The sequence below is a fragment of the Leuresthes tenuis genome, unplaced genomic scaffold (assembly GCF_036924035.1).
Source record: "Leuresthes tenuis unplaced genomic scaffold, fLeuTen1.0.hap1 SCAF_1, whole genome shotgun sequence".
Classification (NCBI taxonomy): domain Eukaryota; kingdom Metazoa; phylum Chordata; class Actinopteri; order Atheriniformes; family Atherinopsidae; genus Leuresthes; species Leuresthes tenuis.
The window spans coordinates 40,257,225-40,278,205 of record NW_027325355.1 but is presented as its reverse complement, the minus strand read 5'-3'; the positions used below and the strand labels follow the sequence as shown (position 1 = coordinate 40,278,205).

General features: G+C 41.9%; 2 protein-coding genes across 10 annotated transcripts in view; both read right to left on the bottom strand.

Moving 5' to 3' along the window:
* Window positions 1-20,981, bottom strand: part of LOC140290202 (NLR family CARD domain-containing protein 3-like) — a 556,114-nt gene that overhangs the window by 185,947 nt on the left and 349,186 nt on the right. For 4 of the 5 annotated variants that reach the window (XM_072379333.1, XM_072379329.1, XM_072379334.1 and 1 more), the window contains exons 2-5: window positions 20,007-20,077; window positions 16,469-16,753; window positions 11,940-13,725; window positions 1,904-2,077 (exon numbers count right to left, since the gene is read on the bottom strand). In XM_072379333.1, the coding sequence (XP_072235434.1) occupies window positions 1,904-2,077; window positions 11,940-13,725; window positions 16,469-16,753; window positions 20,007-20,077 (2,316 nt within the window). The remainder of the gene's footprint in view (window positions 1-1,903; window positions 2,078-11,939; window positions 13,726-16,468; window positions 16,754-20,006; window positions 20,078-20,981) is intronic. The other variant, XM_072379332.1, reaches the window with a different exon arrangement.
* The window catches only part of LOC140290593 (NACHT, LRR and PYD domains-containing protein 3-like), a 120,232-nt gene that overhangs the window by 97,027 nt on the left and 2,224 nt on the right, over window positions 1-20,981 (bottom strand). The window lies entirely within an intron of this gene.

Sequence of the window (20,981 nt, the reverse complement as noted above, 5' to 3'; positions counted from 1 at the left end):
TGTAGCAGACACAGGATACAAAGTGAGCAAAAGTAAGCCGCTAGCTTATTTCTCCAAAAGACTGGATTCTGTGGCAGCCGCCACACCCCACTGTGTACAAGCAGTAGCAGAGGCAGAAAAGGTTTACAAACCTAAACCTGACCTAACAGATGTGGCTTTAAAAGGAGGAGATGTTTTGTTTGCAGACGGGTCAGCTAAAATTGATGAAAAAGGAAAAAAATCATGTGGGTTATGCAGTAACCACAGACTCAAAAGTAGTAAAAGCTGGGCCACTCCCTGGACACCTTTCAGCACAAGCAGCTGAACTGATAGCACTAACTGAGTCATGTAAGCTATGTAAAGGAACAGATATCACAATATATACAGATAGTCAATGTGCTTTTGCTACAGTACACCAATATTTTCATCAATGGAAAAATAGAGGCTACCACTGGAAAGCCAGTAACTCACAAAGAACTGCTGCAACATTTGCTGGACGCAATATTACTACCAAAAGCTATTGCGGTCTGCAAATGTGCAGCACAGACAAAAGGAACAGACTTGATAAGAAAACTATGACTATGGAAAATTACGTTTTAAAAGATATACAACAACAAGCACCAGACAGCAAAAGAACTATGTGGTGCATCAAAGGAGCAATTTTGAAAGATGACATCTGCACCTGACCATTTGGAAAACCAATCTTGCTAAAATCCATGTATAAATGGGCAGCAATTGTGACACATGTGCCTTGTCATGTGTCAACAGGAGGAATGAACAGTATAATAGAACATTATATACATTATTTTACTACTTATTCAAAAAACATAATTTTGTGCACAATGTCAGATTTGCATAAAATATAATCCACAGGGAAACATGAGACCACGAAGAGGTCAGTTTCCTAAACCAGAGTATCCTTTCCAAGAAATACACATGGCTTTTATACAACTAAATAAATGTAACAACCAGAAGTACTGTTAATGATAATTAACAGTTGGTAAAAATTGATGCATTTTCTAAATGGGTAGAGATATTTCCATGTCATTCAGCAGATGCCCTGATAGTAGCAAAAGCCTGATGCAAAAGAATAATACCTACTTTTGGGATTCCACAGATTATCAGGAGTGATAATGGAAGTAATTTTGTGAATGAAGTGATCCAAAAGATAGATCACTTCTGCATAACCTTAAAAAACATTGTGGTTATCACCCCCAGAGTGCAGGGCTAGTGGAAAGAACTAATGGAACAATTAAAACTGAAACCGAGAAAAGCAATGGAAGAAACAGGGAGAAACTGGACTGATTGCATAGACTTAGTTCAGCTAAGCATGAGGATAACTCCCACACAAGGTCAATCTTTAACTCCATTCGAAATAATGTATGGAAGACCATATTCTATCCGAGACCTAGCTAAAACTGCATGCGTCCAGTTTGAGGATGACGACACTGTAATGGAAAATTAATTCTTATATGCATTGTATTGAGTGTTACTGTGCATTACCTGCAAATGACCGATCTGCAAGGTATCACCCTGCCCTGTTTTTCTTAAATTCCTCTTTAAAATGGTGGGCTTGTTATAATGAGATAGCTGCACTTTAAGGGGGACAGGATTAGGCTGGTATTTACGACTGGGTCTGGTTAACCTCAACTGATGGTTGGGGAGGAAATAAAGAAGAACAGTCAACTATACCTATCTACAGGAATGGAAAGGCGTTAAAGTAAAAGAACACTTTTTTATTTCTTTAAACTGTGTGTGTTATATTTCATTATCTTAAGTTATTTAAGACAGTTATTTAAGCCAGATAATCAAAAGGTAGAACAGATCAACCTCTTTCATTGATCAAGGTACCTGGAAGCTGTTTTTTCATCCATTTAAGCCAAAATTATATCAGCTCTCAGCTGAAAAGTTCATGAATCCTTACCCAAGTGTTTCCAGTCTGCAGTTTGGACTCTTCAGTCCAGCAGAAAGCTGCTTCACTCCTGAATCCTGCAGGTTGCTGTTACTCAGGCCCAGTTCTGTCAGGCTGGAGGACTGGGAGCTGAGAGCTGAGGACAGAGCATCACAGCTTCTCTCTGAGAGGTTACAGCCACTCAGTCTGAGGAGGAAACAAGATGGAAGGAAATAACTTGATTGATTAATCAATCAAGCTACATTCGTATTTGATGAGTGGAAGAATTCTGTTACCCTGTTTGTTTCAGTTTATTTGTCCATGGAAATGAAGATAAAAAGAAAAGAAAAGAAAAAAACCTCAACAAAGTTTTTCCAGCAAAACGAAATCTATATCTGTCCAATTCTAACTGATTGCTAGAGTTAGTTAAACCATAACTAACAAATGAGATGTGAGCCAATAAACTGATCCAATAATTAATCAGTTAAACAAATTGATTCTAAAATTGATAATGTCACGGACATAGGACACAGGGCACAGATGTAAGGTTTCAGAATAAGTCCATTTATTAACAATAAACTACTTATGGTTCTCCTGAGCAAAGCAAACAAAAGGGCTCTGAAATCCTAAGACACTAACCTCAATAACTAGATTTGAGGCTTGTGTGACTATGAAACTTAATCAAAACAAAACTCACTCCACTCCAGGAGGAAAACAGAAAGGGCTGTAAAAGGTAACAAAATATCTCTACGCGCTCTCCTGTGTCAGTGGCAACTGAATTCCATTTCACCATGACCTGCAATGACTTCGCCAAATTCTTCATAGACAAAGTCCAAAATATTAGACAAGCAGTTGGTAGAACAGCAGCAGGTTCAGCATATGTACTGTGTCCACCGAAAACCGGTTTAAACACCATGACACTGTTTCAACCCATTAACAGTAAGGACTTAGAGGACATCTTACATCACCTGAACTCCTCCTCTTGCTGTTTGCCAGGATGTCTAAACAGCAAGAGGAGACAGTTTTTTTCAAAGGGGTCTCAAAGATTTTGGAGTCAGACCTGTTACTGATTGTGAACTTGTCCTTAACGTCAAGTGTGTTTCCAGAGCCACTAAAAACAGCTGTAATTAAACCTCTGCTGAAAAAGGACAACCTTGACAAGACGCAAATGAACAACTACAGGCCTATCTCAAATTGCAAAAAAGCAGTTTTTCAACAGCTTAATTACTTTTTAACACAAAATAACTGCTGTGATACCTTCCAGTCAGGCTTTAGACAGCACCACAGCACTGAGACTGCTCTGACCAAAGTGTTTAATGGCATGTGTCTGAATACAGACAGTGGAAAAATGTCAGTCTTAGTTTTACTGGATCTCAGTGCTGCTTTTGATACAGTTGACCACAATATATTACTCAAACAACTGGAGAACTGGGCGGGTCTTTCCGGAACTGTACTAAACTGGTTTAAAACATACTTAGAGAACAGGAAGTACTTTGTGTCAACAAGTAACTTTACATCTGAGTAGACAAGAATTCCCCAAGGTTCCATCCTGGGACCTCTTTTGTTTAACATCTACATGCTCCCACTGGCACAGATGATAAAAAATAACAAAATAAACTACCATAGCTATGCAGATGACACACAGCTATATGTTACAATGTCACCAGGAGACCGAGTGTACAGGCTCTTGATAAATGCATTGAGGAGATTAATGACTGGATGTGCCACAACTTCCTCCAGCTAAACAAAAACAAAACTGAGGTAATTGTCTTTGGAGCCAAAGATAAACGATTGAAAGTCACCACAGAGCTTCAATCTATAAACCTAAAAACTACCAACCAGGCCAGAAATCTGGGTGTAGTGATGGACTCAGACCTAAATTTGGACAAACACATTAAGGCAATAATAAAGTCAGTCTACTATTACCTTAAGAATATATCAAGGTTAAAAGATCTTAAGTCTCAGCAGGACCTGGAAAAACTAGCCCATGTATTCATCTTTAGTAGGTTTGATTATTGTAACAGCATCTTTACAGGTCTACCTAAAAAGTCAGTTAGACAACTGCAGCTCATCCAGAACTCAGCTGCTCGAGTCCTCACTAAGAAAAGTGGAGCACATCAGTCCAGCTCTGAAGTCTTCACACTGGCTGCCTGTCCATCAGAGGATAGACTTTAAAGTTCTGATGCTGGTCTATAAAGCTCTGAATGGACTACAAAACACTCGTTGTATTTAAGTCCAGGTTGAAGACACATCTATTTTCAGCTGCATTTGAATAAGCTTGAGTTTCAAAACGGAATCATATTTTAACTACTGATTTTATCTTTAGAGAGATAATAGGATACCTTCGATCAAACTCTTTTTGACAGGTGACCTTTGACCTCTTATCGATCAATCAAATTAATATGACAGGTGACCTTTGTTTGACATCCGTTTGCTGACATCTGGGGATATGACTTTTGACCTCTTATCGATCGATCAAGCTATTTTGACGTGTGACCTCTGTTTGACATAGATTAGCCATCTGTTGAAGAGGTCTTTGACATCTAAGGAAGGGGGTGTTTATGGCTAGGGTTAAGAATGATTACAGCTAAAGTCAGGAGGTTGTGAGAAATATATTAGTTGAATGTTTAAATAAGAGAAAGGGTTAGGGTTAATAGAAAAGGTTAAGTTGTAGTTCAACATTTTAACAGCTTCAAAGACCAGTCCCTGTAAGGTAAAGATGAGAAAATAATTAGATGTTAAAAGAGCGCAGCCTTTTTCAGTAGATGAAGTGCCTGTAAAACAAGCCAGTTGATATATTATTACTGCTCTGTCCACTTTTCCGTGCTGCATTCAACGGGAGCATTACATGGTAACATCTATGCAAATTTCACATAGTGTATACTTAAGCAAGGTTTTTTATTTATTTATCTATTTTTATGCTATTAAACTGTGTTTCAATTTGACAGAATCTGATGTTATAGTTCCTGTGAGGTGAAGAATCGACGGTGCAATAGAGTGCGCACCAGACTGTCGCTTGTCCGAGGGTTAATGAGAGGTAGAGTTTCTTTCTCTACTTTTTTTGTTAAAATGTATTATGATTATTATTATTAATAATATTTTTATTATTATTATTATTTATTTATTTTTAAAACATTCACAATCACGGAACCAGGTATATTTAAAATACTTTTATGCTTATTTCTCCTTCATCCACAGAGGCCGACCTGTCGATAGAACGGATAAGTCCTACAATTCGGCCCGACCCTCGTCTGTGGAGGAAAAGAAACGCTACCATCTGACGTGAAAAATCAAGAGCTCGGGCATTCATGAGAAGTAGCGAGATTCTTGTACAGAAAATTAACCGTGACTTGAAGGTGATTTCGAAGTAAAGTAAATGTGTGTATATATATAAGTAGATATCTTAACCCCTCTTAGCCATTCTCAATTCTGTGTAAAGATGGATAATCAAGCAGGCAGAGCTGTGCCGGCTGTAATATCCGAGGCTGTGGGAAATTTGGAAAACATTCCCATACCGGTTCATGTGTGGAATTACTTTACACCGCTGGAATATGCGCTCCTTAATGTCGATTATCAGTCATCTCCTATGAATATTGAAGAAGATGAAAATGATGAAATTGACGTATTACACGAATTAGAATCATCAATCCTGAATTTAAATGGGCCTCCGCCATCCGCCCTGAGTTTGCAAAATGAGTCACCGAAAATTGTCTCACCAAATCCAGCTCCTTGTGTCACATCACTAGATACAGCCTCAGCGAATAGTGCTTCTCAAACTTCAGCATCAGATACTGTCTCACCAAATCTTATTTCTTTACCTTCTCCAGCTGCAGCAGAACAAACTCGGCAGCATGGTAGGGGGTTGAATCAGGAGAATGTAGCCGTCCCTGAACAGAATCAGAGAGGTACACCTCCACCGATTGGGGGCTTGAATCAGGAGAATGTAGCCGTCCCTGAACAGAATCAGCGAGATACGAGATATAATGCCCAACATCGCTGAGTTCACTTCAGCTGTTATGAGCAATCTTATTGAAGTGGCAGAAACAGCGCGATCACTCGCTAGATGTAATGATGTCGTCCAGCTAGAATTAGTAGGTGAGAGTATTTCTCAACACATTACCGTTTCTGTCACAGACGAGTCTGATGTAATCCTGAAAGCCTTTCTGGACTTTTTAGACGAGTTAACTCAATCGAACGCAGAGATTGCCTCTGATACTAACATGGAGTTAGTCCTCCAGGTAGTAAGAAACCCTACAGGGGGCGCCAAACGGAAGGCTTCAAAAACCTTAGAATGCGAATTAATCCATAAGAAAAAACGTCACTTATACATTACAGATAACTGTGACAATCAGCTCTGCTTCGCCATCAGTCTCGCGCACATCTCCGGCTCTAAATTTACCGATAGTTAGGCTTCGGCCCAGGCGAGAGAGTGGCAGCGTCAGGCAGGGCTGACTGATCAGACGCCTGTATCTTTCAGTGATGTTGGAAAATTCGAAAAAATCCTAAACAGAAAAATTGTGGTGTTTCACAGAACCAAGGGTGATCTAGCTCTGTGTAAATTTGAGACTGATTTCAGAGATCGATCAAGCCCTCTCTTTCTGTTATTACTCCAAAACCATTACTATGGAATAAAAAACCTCAAAGGATTTATAGAGTCGAGGTACATTTGTGAGCACTGTTACACCAGTTACAATGACCCACACTCACACTACTGTCCTGGTTACTGTCCTGTGTGTTGCAACTCGTCATGTACAAATCAAGAGTTCAGTCCTGTATTTTGTGGCGATTGCAACAGAAGCTGTCGTAACTCGTCGTGCTTCAACAGACACAAAGAACCTCGTGAGAGACCCCGAGCTAGAATGCAAGTGAGTGATTGTGATCTGATTAAAAGGTGTCCGACATGTAAGAGATTTTATGGCGTTGCGATGACTAAGGTAAAAAAAAAACACGTGTCTGAAGGTTTAAAATGTACAATCTGTGGTGAGAAACTGACCCCCGGTTCTACAGCAACTCTCAGTGGACACCAGTGCTACATTCAGCCTAGCAGCGCCGACGAACGGCTTGACAACTGATCTTTTATGATTTTGAATTCTTAGTCGGTCAGAACGATGTGCATGTCCCCTTTCTGGTCTGTGCAAAAACGCTGAAAGGTGTCGAGTGGTCTGCCTACGGATTGGATTGTGTCAGGAAATTCCTCCTCCATTTCAGGAGACCACGCTACCGTGAATAAACGTTTATTGCTCACAACGGACGAGGATATGATAGCTATCTAATCCTTAACGTCATGGTGCAACTAGGTATGAAGCCCTCTCTCATCACACAGGGGAGTAAAATTCTCTGTTTTACAGACTGTGATTATGGTTTGAGATTCATCGATAGTCTGTCATTCCTGGCTATGAAACTGAGTATGATGCCGAAAGCATTAGGTTTCAGTGATCATACCAAAGGTTTCTTTCCCCACAGATTCTCTTCAGAACAGAATTTGAAATATGTGGGGCCTTTTCCTTCACCGAGTTACTACTCTGTAGAACTCATGAGCCCCAGTGAGCAGGGAGAGTTCTACAGATGGTACGATGGAGTACCATCGTACTCCATCATGAAGATTTAAAGTTTTAAGGAGACTTTTGCGTACCAGAGTCCATGATTCCTGTCCTGCCTCGGTTGAGCCCCCCGACGTAAATGCCTGAACCATTTTATATAGTCTTACATCCCCCTCCATAGAAATAAGGGAGTGTTTTAAAAATTTCTTGAAGTGCTAATTTCAACCCATTTGCTCTTCACACCTAGTCTACATCCATCCTACGGTTAGTAACAGATGTATTGATTCTGTTTACTTGTGAAGTAAGACATAGGATGTTTCCCGCACAGCATGATGCATTCTAGTGAACATCATATATGTTCATTTGTTTACTTGCGAACTAAGACAATGACACAGACTGTTTACCACACTGTACTTTGCATTCTTATGACCCCTGGCCATTTGTTCCTACTGTTCAGTGCCACAGTAGGATGCATTCTTGCGACCCCCTGCAGTTGAGTCTCATGGTATGAGCCAGAGAGAGCCAGATGTAAACTTTATGGGCAACCTGGTCTTAGTATTAGTGAATTCTCTGTAGATCAACCCTTGATACCATATGCACCATGTGTGCAAACTAAGAGGGAAACCTTTTTGTGTAATTTAACCCTTTAGGCGCCAGAGGTTTTTTTCTAAAATCCTTGATTTTGACAAATAAATTTCAAAAGGCTATATCTTAAAACTGATAGGAGATAGAGACTTTCTGTAAATTAGAGAAATGTTGAGGATGACCCAAAGTGTATGTAGGAAGCAAATTGACACACCTAATTTGCATATTATGACGTCATGGCGTGGAGGCCATCTTAGATTATAGAATTTTTATGAAATTTTCATGTTTCAATGATGAAATGCAGCCTTTTTCCCCAAATATGCCCCTATGAATGTCTGTGCTATATTCAATATTCTATATTCAATGCACTAGACAATACAAAATGTTCAGGGAAATAGCAAAGAGTAAACCAACACTGTAAATTATTTCTAGTAAATGGCCGAAAAAATGCACATGAGCGATAACCTCACGTTTGCCTGCAGAGGTCAAAATAGGCCCATGCCTATCCATCCAGGTGACACTGTTTGTAGTTTTTTATGGTGTGATACCTTTCATTGCATGGTACCACACAAAGACCCACCCCACACTGCCTACAACTGTAATTTGTCTGACGGCGCCCTTAGGGCGGGTTCGATCAGAACATACGACACAATCTGGGTGGTCATCAGCCTTATACAGAAAGTGACGTTCTGTGAGTCTCTGTGGTATTTCTCCCGATGACTTATTCCTCCCTTTATGGCTCTCTTTCCTGGAGTAGTCTTCCAGTAAACCAGTTACTACGTCTTGCACAAAGACCTTCAGAAACTTGTGAGGAGCTGGAATACAGCTTCAGTAAATTATGTGAGCATTCACCATACTTATGCTAAGAATAGCATGGAAAATTCTGTTATACCACTTTCTTGATCTGTGGGGAAAGAGTTAGGTCTTCATTCTTTGATCTGCAGTGTCAATGCACCCCATGAATGAATCATAATCATCAACACACACAGGTGTATTTATTAATCTGTACCCACTGGTAGTGTGTTTTGTCCTGATGCGTTTTTACAATTTCACTGACAGTTACATGAGACCACTGGTGAAATCTTGAATGTGGCTTGATTTCATGGGAGGCTAAAAACTGATGGGCATAACGATTTGTTTATACAGAATAAATTCCAGAAATCATCATTGAGAAAAAGTGACAAAAAATCTAGGGCCGAATCAGCATTGGATAGTTCTCTGTCCCCCTGATATCCAACTGTTTCATCAAATGGCTTTATCTAATGTTGCTACCCCACCTCATCAGTCAAATACTCAAAGCCTGCATGTCCATAACCTGGTTTAGTGAGACGCATGTTGGCTGACTTGTCTCTGCGCTGTGTGACTGCGCGTCTGCCTCTAAATGCGCTCCTGTCATCTCTCCAAGTATGCCAACACGCGCTCTGGTCAGTGAACAGACAGCATGGCTGCATCTGCATGACCTGCGCCACTACGTTTTCCCCCAGCTCTCCCACTGACACTTCGACCACGTCTGACATGTCCATCAGATTTGTCAAGCTACTGGCTTTGCGATCGCGAACACTGTGAAGGCACCGTGTCAGAAAGCACAGCGTTCACATGGCGAGCTCGATAAAAAGACCGAACACACACCCTCGTTCTCTCCAGTACTACCATGCCTGCTAACTCCTCGATGCAAACTTCGACCCCCTGAAACATTTTCCTCACCACCAACATTGCTGGGCAAAGGATCTGAAGTTGGTGTTTGGTGTAGGGAATCACTTTGTCCGACTGCTGGTGAGGCAGGGATGCGGCGCGGGAACGTGTCGCCACTAGCGGGACTAGCTAACAGCTGAAGGTAGATTTTCCCCTTCAGAATAAGGATTATCGAATAGAAGATCCAGCGCTTCTTTGCAAGTAAACTTTTTAGTGGACATTGTGCGATTATTGGAAAAAAATACTCGCTAATGCTGCCTATATCGCTCTGCTGCTGTCGCTCAATGACTACTCGCTCGGTGAAGAACTCGTACTGATTCAACTTGCTGTAGCTCAAAAACATTACATTGAAGGATGACGTTTTTTGCGTCAAAGGTGAAGTTTTACATGTCTGCCAACCAGAAGTGGAGAGTAGGAACAAAATATGACGTTATTTTTGCCACAATGGGCCGTTTTATTCAAGGCGCCATCTTGTCGACTTAAGTCGACCATGGCGCTTGGAGGGTTAAACCTACCTCTATTTGCTATAAACACCCCATCCTCCATTCAGTGTCACAGTATGGTGCATTCTTGCGACCCCCCTCACACGTTCACCCTCATGGTATGAGCCAGAGAGAGCCAGATGTCTGTGCCACCCCACCCAAATCCTTGTAGTGCTGGCAACACCTGGCAAAAGGAGGACTTTCCGGCACCCTGAGCCATACTCATACGAGACTTAAAATGCTGTCTCTTTCCCACACTGTACTTTGCATTCTTATGACCCCTGGCCATTTGTTCCTACTGTTCAGTGCCACTGTATGATGCATTTTTGCGATCCCCTGCAGTTGAGTCTCATGGTATGAGTTGATCAGTCAGACAGAGCCAAATGTCTGTTACCCCCCACACACACCCAAATCCTGGCAGTGCTGCATTCTTGCGACCCCCCACACATCTAATTATTTTCTCATCTTTACCTTACAGGGACCGGTCTTTGAAGCTGTTAAAATGTTGAACTACAACTTAACCTTTTCTATTAACCCTAACCCTTTCTCTTATTTAAACATTCAACTAATATATTTCTCACAACCTCCTGACTTTAGCTGTAATCATTCTTAACCCTAGCCATAAACACCCCAGTTCCTTAGATGTCAAAGTCCTCTTCAACAGATGGCTGATCTATGTCAAACAAAGGTCACACGTCAAAATAGCTTGATCGATCGATAAGAGGTCAAAAGTCATATCCCCAGATGTCAGCAAACGGATGTCAAACAAAGGTCACCTGTCATATTAATTTGATTGATCGATAAGAGGTCAAAGGTCACCTGTCAAAAAGAGTTTGCTCGAAGGTATACTATTATCTCTCTATCTTTCATATATATAATTTTTTTCTGATTTTACCTATTGTTCTTATTTCTTTCTTTTGTTTAAATTTTAAATCATGCTTTTTATTTCTTCTGTTTTAATGTCTCTGTAAAGCACTTTGAATCACCTTGTCGTTGAATTGTGCTATACAAATAAACTTGCCTTGCCTTGCCTCCGAATGAGGCGGAGTAAACAAAGGACGCTCTCCCAGTAAACGGAGGCACGAACACTAAGAAACACAAAATCTCTCCACTAAGGTAGGCACTATGAAACTATACACTAAGCTCTCCTTTAACAGAGGCACTATGAAACATTATCAAAACAAAAACTCACTCCTTCCAATCAGAGGCACTATGAAACCTTAACAATTAACCAAAACACAAACACTCCTCTATCGGAGGTACTATGAAACTTTAACAAGAACAGAAAATCACTCATAAATGGAGGAAACCAATAAGGCTATGAAACTTAACGAGATCTTGACTATGGCTATTGTTCAAAACTGAACAAACAAAAGATCACTCCGTAGGAGGAACGCTTAACTGGATCAACATCCCTGTTGATTCAAGGCTATGGAACACTTGGAATGCTAGGGTGAAAAATACTTAGAAAAGGTTGGGACACACTGGCACAGGACAGAGGGAGACACAGACTATTTGAACACATGAGCGACCATGGGAAAAGGGTGGAAACACTTTGGGATAAGGAAAGACAATCAGACACTTGACACAAGAGGAAGGGAAAGATACCTCACATCACTTGTAAGATGATATTTTGTTGAGAACTGACATTTTATAAATAAAATGAAGTTCATCTGAAACTGAGTTTAACGCTGATTTTTAATGCTGTTTTTAACCAGTTAATAAGTAAAGAATGTATTTAAAAATAAATATATCTATCTCAGTACTTACAGAGCTTTGTTGGAGGCTTTGACCACTGGCAGCAGCCTCAGAAGAGCCTCCTCTGAAGCAGAATATTTCTTCAGGTCAAACACATCCAGATCTTTTCCTGATGACAGTAAGATGAAGACCAGAGCTGACCACTGAGCAGGAGACAGTTTGTCTGTGGAGACACTTCCTGAACTCAGGGACTGTTGGATCTTCTCCACTAGAGAACGATCATTCAATTCATTCAGACAGTGGAACAGATTGATGCTTCTCTCTGTAGACAGATTCTCACTGATCTTCTCCTTGATGTAATTGACTGTTTTCTGATTGGTCTGCGAGCTACTTCTTGTCTGTGTCAGCAGGCCTCGTAGGAGACTCTGATTGGTCTGCAGTGAAAGACCCAGGAGGAAGCGGAGGAACAAGTCCAGGTGTCCATTTGGACTCTGTAAGGCCTTGTTCACAGCACTCTGGTAGAAGAGAGTCTCTTTTTGTGTTCTAGACTTCTGAAATTTTGATTGTTCTCCCATCAGATTGATTCCAGAGTTGATGAAGGTCAGATGGACATGAAGAGCAGCCAGAAACTCCTGAACACTCAGATGGATGAAGCAGAACACCTTCTCCTTCTTCAGCCCTTTCTCCTCTATAAAGATCTGTGTGAACACTCCTGAGTACACTGAGGCTGCTGAGATATCGATGCCACACTCTGTCAGGTCTGATTCATAGAAGATCAGGTTTCCTTTCTGCAGCTGCTCAAAAGCCAGTTTTCCCAGAGACTCAATCATCTTCCTGCTCTCTGGACTCCAGTGTGGATCTGTCTCAGCTCCTCCATCATACTTGACCTTCTTCACTGTGGCCTGAACCACCAGGAAGTGGATGTACATCTCAGTCAGGGTCTTGGGCATCTCTCCTCCGTCTCTGGTTTTTAAGACTTTCTCCAGAACTGTAGCAGTGATCCAGCAGAAGACTGGGATGTGGCACATGATGTGGAGGCTTCGTGATGTCTTAATGTGGGAGAGGATCCTGCTGGCCTGCTCCTCATCTCTGAATCTCTTCCTGAAGTACTCCTCTTTCTGTGGGTCAGTGAACCCTCTGACCTCTGTCACCATGTCAACACAACCAGAAGGGATCTGATTGGCTGCTGCAGGTCGTGTGGTTATCCAGAGGCGAGCAGAGCGAAGCAGGTTCCCCCTGATGAGGTTTGTCAGCAGCACATCCACTGAGGTGGACTTTCCTGGGTCAGTTAGGATTTTAGTTTTCTTGAAGTCCAGAGGAGGTCGACACTCATCCAGACCGTCAAAGATAAACACAACCTGGAATTCTTCAAAGCTGCTGATTCCTGCTTCTTTAGCCTCATTAAAGAATTCATGAACAAGTTCCACCAAGCTGAACTTTTCCTCTTTTATCAGATTCAGCTCTCTGAAAGTGAATGGAAACATGAACTGGATGTTCTGGTTGGCTTTGCCTTCAGCCCAGTCCAGAGTGAACTTCTGTGTTAAGACTGTTTTCCCAATGCCAGCCACTCCCTTTGTCATCACTGTTCTGATTGGTTCATCTCTTCCAGGTGGGAGTTTAAAGATGTCTTCTTGTCTGATGGTTGTTTCTGCTCTGCCTGCTTTCCTGGATGTTGTTTCAATCTGTCTGACCTCATGTTCATCATTGACCTCTCCAGTCCCTCCCTCTGTGATGTAGAGCTCTGTGTAGATCTGATTCAGAAGGGTTGGGTTTCCTGCTTCAGCAATCCCCTCAAACACACACTGGAACTTTTTCCTCAAGTTACACTTGAGTTTAGTCTGACACCTGTGAAGAACCTCTGTAAGACAAAATGGGAGACAAGAAGATTTCGTGTTACTGAGCAGTGTATGGAGCATAAATATGAAGTAAACAGATGTCTGAAAACCCTATAACAAAACAACTTTTGGATCTGTAAATCACACACCCAACTCAAAGCCCTTAGTAAGGGAAGCAACTCAAGGCCTTTTCTCAGAAAAAAACAGAACACAAGTTTTCGACAAACTACCAACCATAAGTGAACAACAAGACGATCATGCCACTAAAAACACTCACTCCAAGTGGAAAAAAAATAAATCAAACAATTTTGAGAAAATGCAGAAGATTCTCGACGCCAAACTTTACTGCAAACCAAACATTCACGTGCTGCTGCACAGGTGGAGCTTCCTTCTGAAACACACGTCCAAACACATTTTGAAATCACAGATTATTTGCTACAAACACATCAGCAACCATAACCCTGTTCAAAGCGCTCAGAAAACAGGCTACTCCAGACATTTCCTCAGATGAACCAAGAGATAAACCCTTAAAAAATGCCACTGAAGAGCATCTCCCAAGCACTTTTCTCCCACTTCTACCGAGGTTAAAGAGGGACTCCACTGTATCGATCGTGCCACACAGATGCAGCTACTACACAAACTAATGTGGAACTGAACTGGTATTGGTTCAAGTCTGTAAAAATGACACTGCTCCCCTACTAATGGCCCTCTCAGACCTCATGAGACAATCCCACCGCTTCACTCTGTAACCCATTTATTTCAACGGCTTGCGTTGCGCAATGATGGTTTTTCACTGTGCGTAAAAATTGCACGTCAAGGCAAAAATGGTGGCCAAGCTGGTTTTGTTGGTGAATTCAATGCGATGATCCCTCCTGCATCCACATAATCACTGTCAGTGCAGGGGTGCATTGCAACGTAGATGGGAACAGGACAGATTAACCCTCCTTATTGACTACAAAGCCTACAATACATGACAACCAATAACGTCAAGCCTGCCTGCCAACAAAATAATGGGCCCCATGCAATAACTATTCGTACGAACAGATTTGTTCTTAAGTCGTGTGAATGATTTAAGAATATTTGCACATTCACCAATTTTTTTCGTATTTTAAGTTTTCTTTCAGGTACGAATAGAATTTATACAGACCAGAGTGATCCAGACCAGTCGTAGGAGTCACATAAAATAGTCCACCGTTATTCGAATCAAGTTTGCTTGACTAATGGATTGTATATTTAATTACTTTGAAGCAATCATAAATAAATATTTACATTATACCCCATAATTATGCTGACATTATTCTGTTTTATTTAAATTATGCACTAATTGAAGGTTAATTTGACTCTGGATATAACAAGTTCAATGGGAAGTGCAACCAGCGGCTGACTTGCTACTTTTGGATGCCTTAGCATGTCAGGCTCTTGGATAAGAGCATGTGTTCCGAGACCGTGTAGATATCCTTGTGGTGACAGATGAATAGCTGACACGCGATTTAGATTGCAGGTCTGTGCTGCTGTAAATATGCGGTTTGCTGGAGCCACAATTCCAGAGAGAAATACGCTGATCAAACCCAATTCCACCACACGTCCAGGTCCTCACCACGAGAACCTTTCAGAGGGAGACTGGACACAGATCGTTTGTGTCCCAGTCCTCTGTGAGTCATGCGCTCCCCTTGGTCATCAAAACTCTCATCAGTTTATCATCCATGGTACATCAAATTCCCATACACAGCTGTCGAACAAGTACAGATTAAGAGGGACTTTCATACCATTCCTGGACTGCCAAACCTAATCGGAGTAGTAGACTGCACACATATACGCATCAAAGCAGCCGTGTCGTTGTGGAGTGCACTGAGCTGAAGGCCAAGTGGGTGTGTCTCGATATAGCGGGCGGGGGGGGGGACTGCTCCATAGCCCAGAGAAGGCATGGCAGATTATTCTGGCATGCTGCAATTTGCACAATATTGCCATGAACAAGGGTCTCCTACTACCTGAACCAGCCCAGGCAGACATCATCCCAGAAGACCCCTCTCATGGACCGCCCCATCAAAGTGCCGTCATGATGAGACAACAACTGATTGCACAGCTTTAGATGCAGTCATCGAGCGCCTTTTTCATATCAAACCATTTCTACTTTAGTTCGGTGACATTACAAACTACAGGTGACATGGAATTAACAGCACTCATAATTGCTTCTCATTTCCCTCGCTTTAGCAGGTCCCGTAATTCCACAGCTAAAAATGACAGATTTTCCTTTTTGGATCTCTGAAAGCAGAACTTCGGTCTCAGTGCCCATAAAGTTGTTCTTTTTGTGCCTTGATGCCATTCTTATGACTCAACACTCAACACTTCCTGGCACAGGAAAGAGGAAGCGTAGCCTTATATGTTATTATTTAGGGCGTGGAATATGCAAATTTATTATCATCGTGCACCAGCACTTAAATACGCACGGGTAGCATTAATCATTTACGCAGGTCATTGACACACTTTTTCCGAAGTTAAGAGCGTTTGTTGAATCTGATGTGGCATGATAGTACGAGACGTTCTTACAAAAAAGTGAGAGAAACTTAGAATAAAAATATGAAAATGTTCTTGCCCAATGTGACCAGTGTGCTAAACTAAGGCTAAGCACATCACACTTGGTCTTAAAGGGCCCTAAGGGATATCAGCTCTTTAAGAGAAGTTTCAATTATCAGTCCAAAAGACTAATCTTGTCGATACAACTGAATATCAAATATATGCCCTTATCATAGAAATATGTGGCCTTACCTTCTTGTGCTGATGGGCCAGACAACAAACGCAGCTGAGAGGAAAGTGTAAGATCTAATTTTTGAAGATGTTCCATCAGCTTCCTGCAGGCTTCCTCTCCTTTTCTTCTTACATCATCGATGAGTCTTCGTGCCTTATCTGCTCTGCTCTGGTTCTCCTCGATTATTGCTTCTTTCTCCAAATCACTGAAGACACCATCTGCTAAGAGGGCATCAAGCAGCTGCTTGAGGAGTTCTGCTGGCACCCTCGTCACAAACTCCATTCGTATTCTGTTGAGTTCGCTCTCTGCAAAATGTCAGACATAAACATGAATCTCACTCAAACTTTGGTCTTTTCAGTAAATGTTCTTGAAATGTAAAAATAATTTATCTGAATCATGACTACTTCAGTGGCTCATGTACATTTTGAAAGCTGACAGTCAGTGATGAATGACGTCATGAACCTAGCTTTCATTGTGCTTTTGTTGATAAGGGGATATCATATATATAGTGATGCGCCGCAACGTTTGGCAACAGTTGCAGCAGCTCTCGTTCGAGTTGAGCATTTTTTCTCTGTTTTGGTCATTTTTGGTTAAGATTTTTAATTTATTCTTCAGTGTAGTACCATGGAAACAACAGTTGCACTATGGACACCAAAATTGCCGTGCTTGCTCTGAACTTTCCATCAACTTTAAAACTTTCCATATTTGGCCACCCTGTAAGCAGCCATGGACCCTATTGTTTACACCAGGGATCATCTGTTAGCGCTCCGTAACAGAGCGGTGCTACCCCAGGAGAAACCCAATGTCCAGTAGCTGAGGAGAAGAAGACGGGGAACTCATGCTGGAGTTCAACATTGCGCTATGAGAAGATGGTACAGACCTGTCACCCTGGCCATCGATATGGGAAATGCAAGATCTCTTCCCAATAAAGTCTAATTTATGCTTCTTCGACAGCGTAGAGCATTCAAAGTTCTGCGTCGAGGGAATGCGTTGCTCTGTAATTCACCATGCCGCTAGGGGGGTGTTGCTGTGTGTTTGTGTGGTTTCAGGGGTTATAGACGATTCCTTGCTTTTTCTTCCGGTCACAGTTAACAACAGTAAACAATGGCAATCGAGGTGGAGCAGCTCTGTTTGCAGTTGGAGCTCATCAATACAGAAGAACCAATGCTTATCTTGCAAACGTTGAAGCGCAGGCTACAGAGAAGACGTTTGCGGAGGTGGTCTGTACGGCCACTAAACCGGTCAAGGCTCGGAACAGGTGCATTTACAACACTGGTTAACCCACTGAGGGACCTGAATGAACAAATGCACTTTCGATACTTTATAATGTCAACGGGCCGATTTGACAAACTTCTTCACCATGTACAGCCATTAAGTCCGGAAAAAGCAACTGCTGTAAATTATGTTCACAGGTCTTGTGCTCTGCGACAACACAACGTTTAGTTAGAACGTCAGGCACGTCAGGCCACAGCGTAGGGGTCGACATCGAAATGACAGAGAAGCATAAACTACGGTTAAGATGGATGAGTTAATGGCGCTGATCCGGCATATCAGCGCTGAGGGAATATCAGGAGTGCAGCATTATGCTGTTTACGGAGACATAGCTGAACTCACTGACTCCGGATTAGTGATGCACGATTCATGAGTCGGTCCTTCAAAACTCAAGATTGTTTTTACTTACTCGGGAGTTACGAGTCATTGTCTCCATTAACTCGTTCACTGACTCACCGCTGCTACTGCCAGCTAACTGCAAAGAGGAGACACACCACACAACTGTTATTCTAACTGCAATTGCGAAAACGTATAAGGCTAACTGCTGTATTAGCTCCATGGCTGAAGCAACGACTCTGCTCCAGCTCACAGTTCACTCGATCTCTCTGCCAGCTCGTAGAAACTCGCCGCGCCGCACCATTCAGGACTCATGATTCATACCCGACAAGCAGTTCACAGGTAGCTCACAGCTCACTTGCTCCCTCTCCCTCTCCCTCTCGGTTTCATTTTGAAGGAAGTGGGAGTTCATTCATTCTGTACATAATTATTTTATTCTAATGGTGCACTGTTGAATGTTACAATATTATTATTTTTGCACTATTGTTTAAGTTATTTACATTTTCTATTTGTGCATAGTTTGATACATTTTATCATAGTTTTGCACTTTTTCTCACTGAATGTTAATTTATTGGCTATTTGGGTTATTTGCATTTCTTTAGAGAGACAGAAAGAAAAATAAATGTTTCACCTTGGAGACTTCTTTAGATTTTTAGTCTTTTTCACAATGATTTGGGGACTGGAGTGGTTTGGAAGTTTGTTTGTACATTCTGTGGTGTACACTCTGGTGACTGATTCAAGTGACTCGAAAACCCAATTCACTTTAGTGAGTGACAAACTTGAGTCACTAAAAGGAATCGAGTATCTCATCACTATTCCGGATTCACACGTTTCACTGGGCGGATTTAATCTATATAAGGCCAACAGAACTCTCTAACCAGAAGAGTGGTAAGAGGAAAAGAGGAGGGCTGGCTATGTTTGTGAATAACAGATGGTGTAAGCCTGGACACACCACTATTAAAGAACAACTCTGCTGCAAGGACATAGAACTGTTAGCTGTTAGCATGAAACCTTTTTATCTACCACAGGATTTTTCACATGCAACAATCATGTCTCTCCTTTCTCCACTCTGACCAACGTCACCCAATACGTCGCCTGCCACACCAGAGACAATAAAACACTGGATCTATTTCATGCCAACACCAAGGAGGCAAATAACTCAACACCCCTCTCTCCCCGGGCGAAATCAGACCACAACCTGGTTCATCTTCGGCCTGTGTACGAACCCCGCACAGTGAGAAGATGGTCTGAGGAGACTGAAGAGGCTCTGAGGGACTTTTTTTAACCAACTGTGTGGGAGGAACTCTGTAATCCTCATGGGGAGGACATTGACAGTCTCACTCATTGCATCACGGACAATATTAATTTCTGCGTGGAGAACACGGCACCCACCAGGGCTACGGTGTTTCTCTAATAATAAACCCTGGATCAATCCAGACATAAAGGCTTTTCTGAAGGAGAAAAAAAAAGGACTTTCAGTCTGGAAATGAGGAGGGGCTGGAGATCAGAGAGGAGAGGAACCAATACAGGAAAAAAAACGGCTGAGGGGGATCAGAAGTGGGGGAATGAACTGAACCTATTCTTCAACAGGTTCGATCAGACATGTAACCCACAGGCGCGCAGACACGCAGACATGCAGACATGCAGACACATCTTTAAATTAAAGGAATTTAAATTACTAAGACTGTAGTGAGGTGCTTATCACCATGGTAACTGGTGTTTTTCATTACATATCAGAGCTGTGACTGACAGGTGACCTGTGGGGTGTTGTACCCTACCTCTACCCACTGCTGCAGTTGTATTAAGGGTTTATAACGTAGTTATAACAGTCACTGCAAACTGAAGGCTTAAGGAACCACACAGAAACAAGCGGAGCTGTGATTGGTCAGTTTGAGTGCCATGTGTCTCTGCCTCACTGATGTCTCCATGCAGAAACTGGTGGACTCCTACCTGGTGAAGGTGGTGGAGCTGCCTGGGTTGGTGGGTTCTTCAGGTGCTTCACAGGTGTCTCCATCTTTGCTCTAAAAGAAAAAAAGTAGTTGGAAAGTTCTCTATAATGCAACAAAAACTAATGAAATAATGCAAAAGTAAATTACTAAGTACGTAACAAGAGTGTGTGAAGAAGCTTATTTCAATGTAAAAAAAACTTGGTAAAGGTTCCATGAAGCTAATCTGAGTCTTGGCACGACTGGTGGTACATATGGTTGAAGTCTGGATGAGTCTGATTGCTGGTGCTAGTTCAGACCCAAGTTGTGCTTTAGGCTAATATTTAGCACAAGCTTCAGGATGTGAGCCAGGTTTAGGTTCAGCTTCATAAGGCCAATAATTAGGTTTGTTTTTAGGAACTGGTTCTTCAGGTCTGTAACAGCGAGATGGATGAAAAGGAAGCATTTGTGGGTTAGAAAAATATGAAGCTCAATGGAGAGATTCTTCCTGAAGGTGACAGAGCTTGGTTCGGGTGCAGGTTGAGGTTTAGGTCCATGAGAAGTTTGTTGCTGTTCTGGTCTTTAACACAACACTAAACAGTTTTTTTTACTGTGAATAAAGGTGGTTTGGTGATGTGAGTGCTGAGCTCTGACATGGAGAAGAGTCACGGACTGTTAGAGATGGTCATCTCACCTCTGAGCTTTGCTCTGGCTCTCATGTTCCCCACACAGAGTGGTTTTAGTGTCCTCACTGATCCATGCTGCTGAATTCACATCAGCTCACACACACTTACCTTCATCTGCAGAAGAAACACAAATCATTCATCTGCACATCAACTCCAATCCTCCTCTCCACCATTTGGGCTGTAAAAAGATCAGCTGCTGTACTTCCATCAGTCCACTAGATGGAGGCATGGAGCTACCACCCAGCACACTCATGATGACGATGGACCATTACGTACATTTACTGACATGAAACAGGACGGAGATGAACTGATTT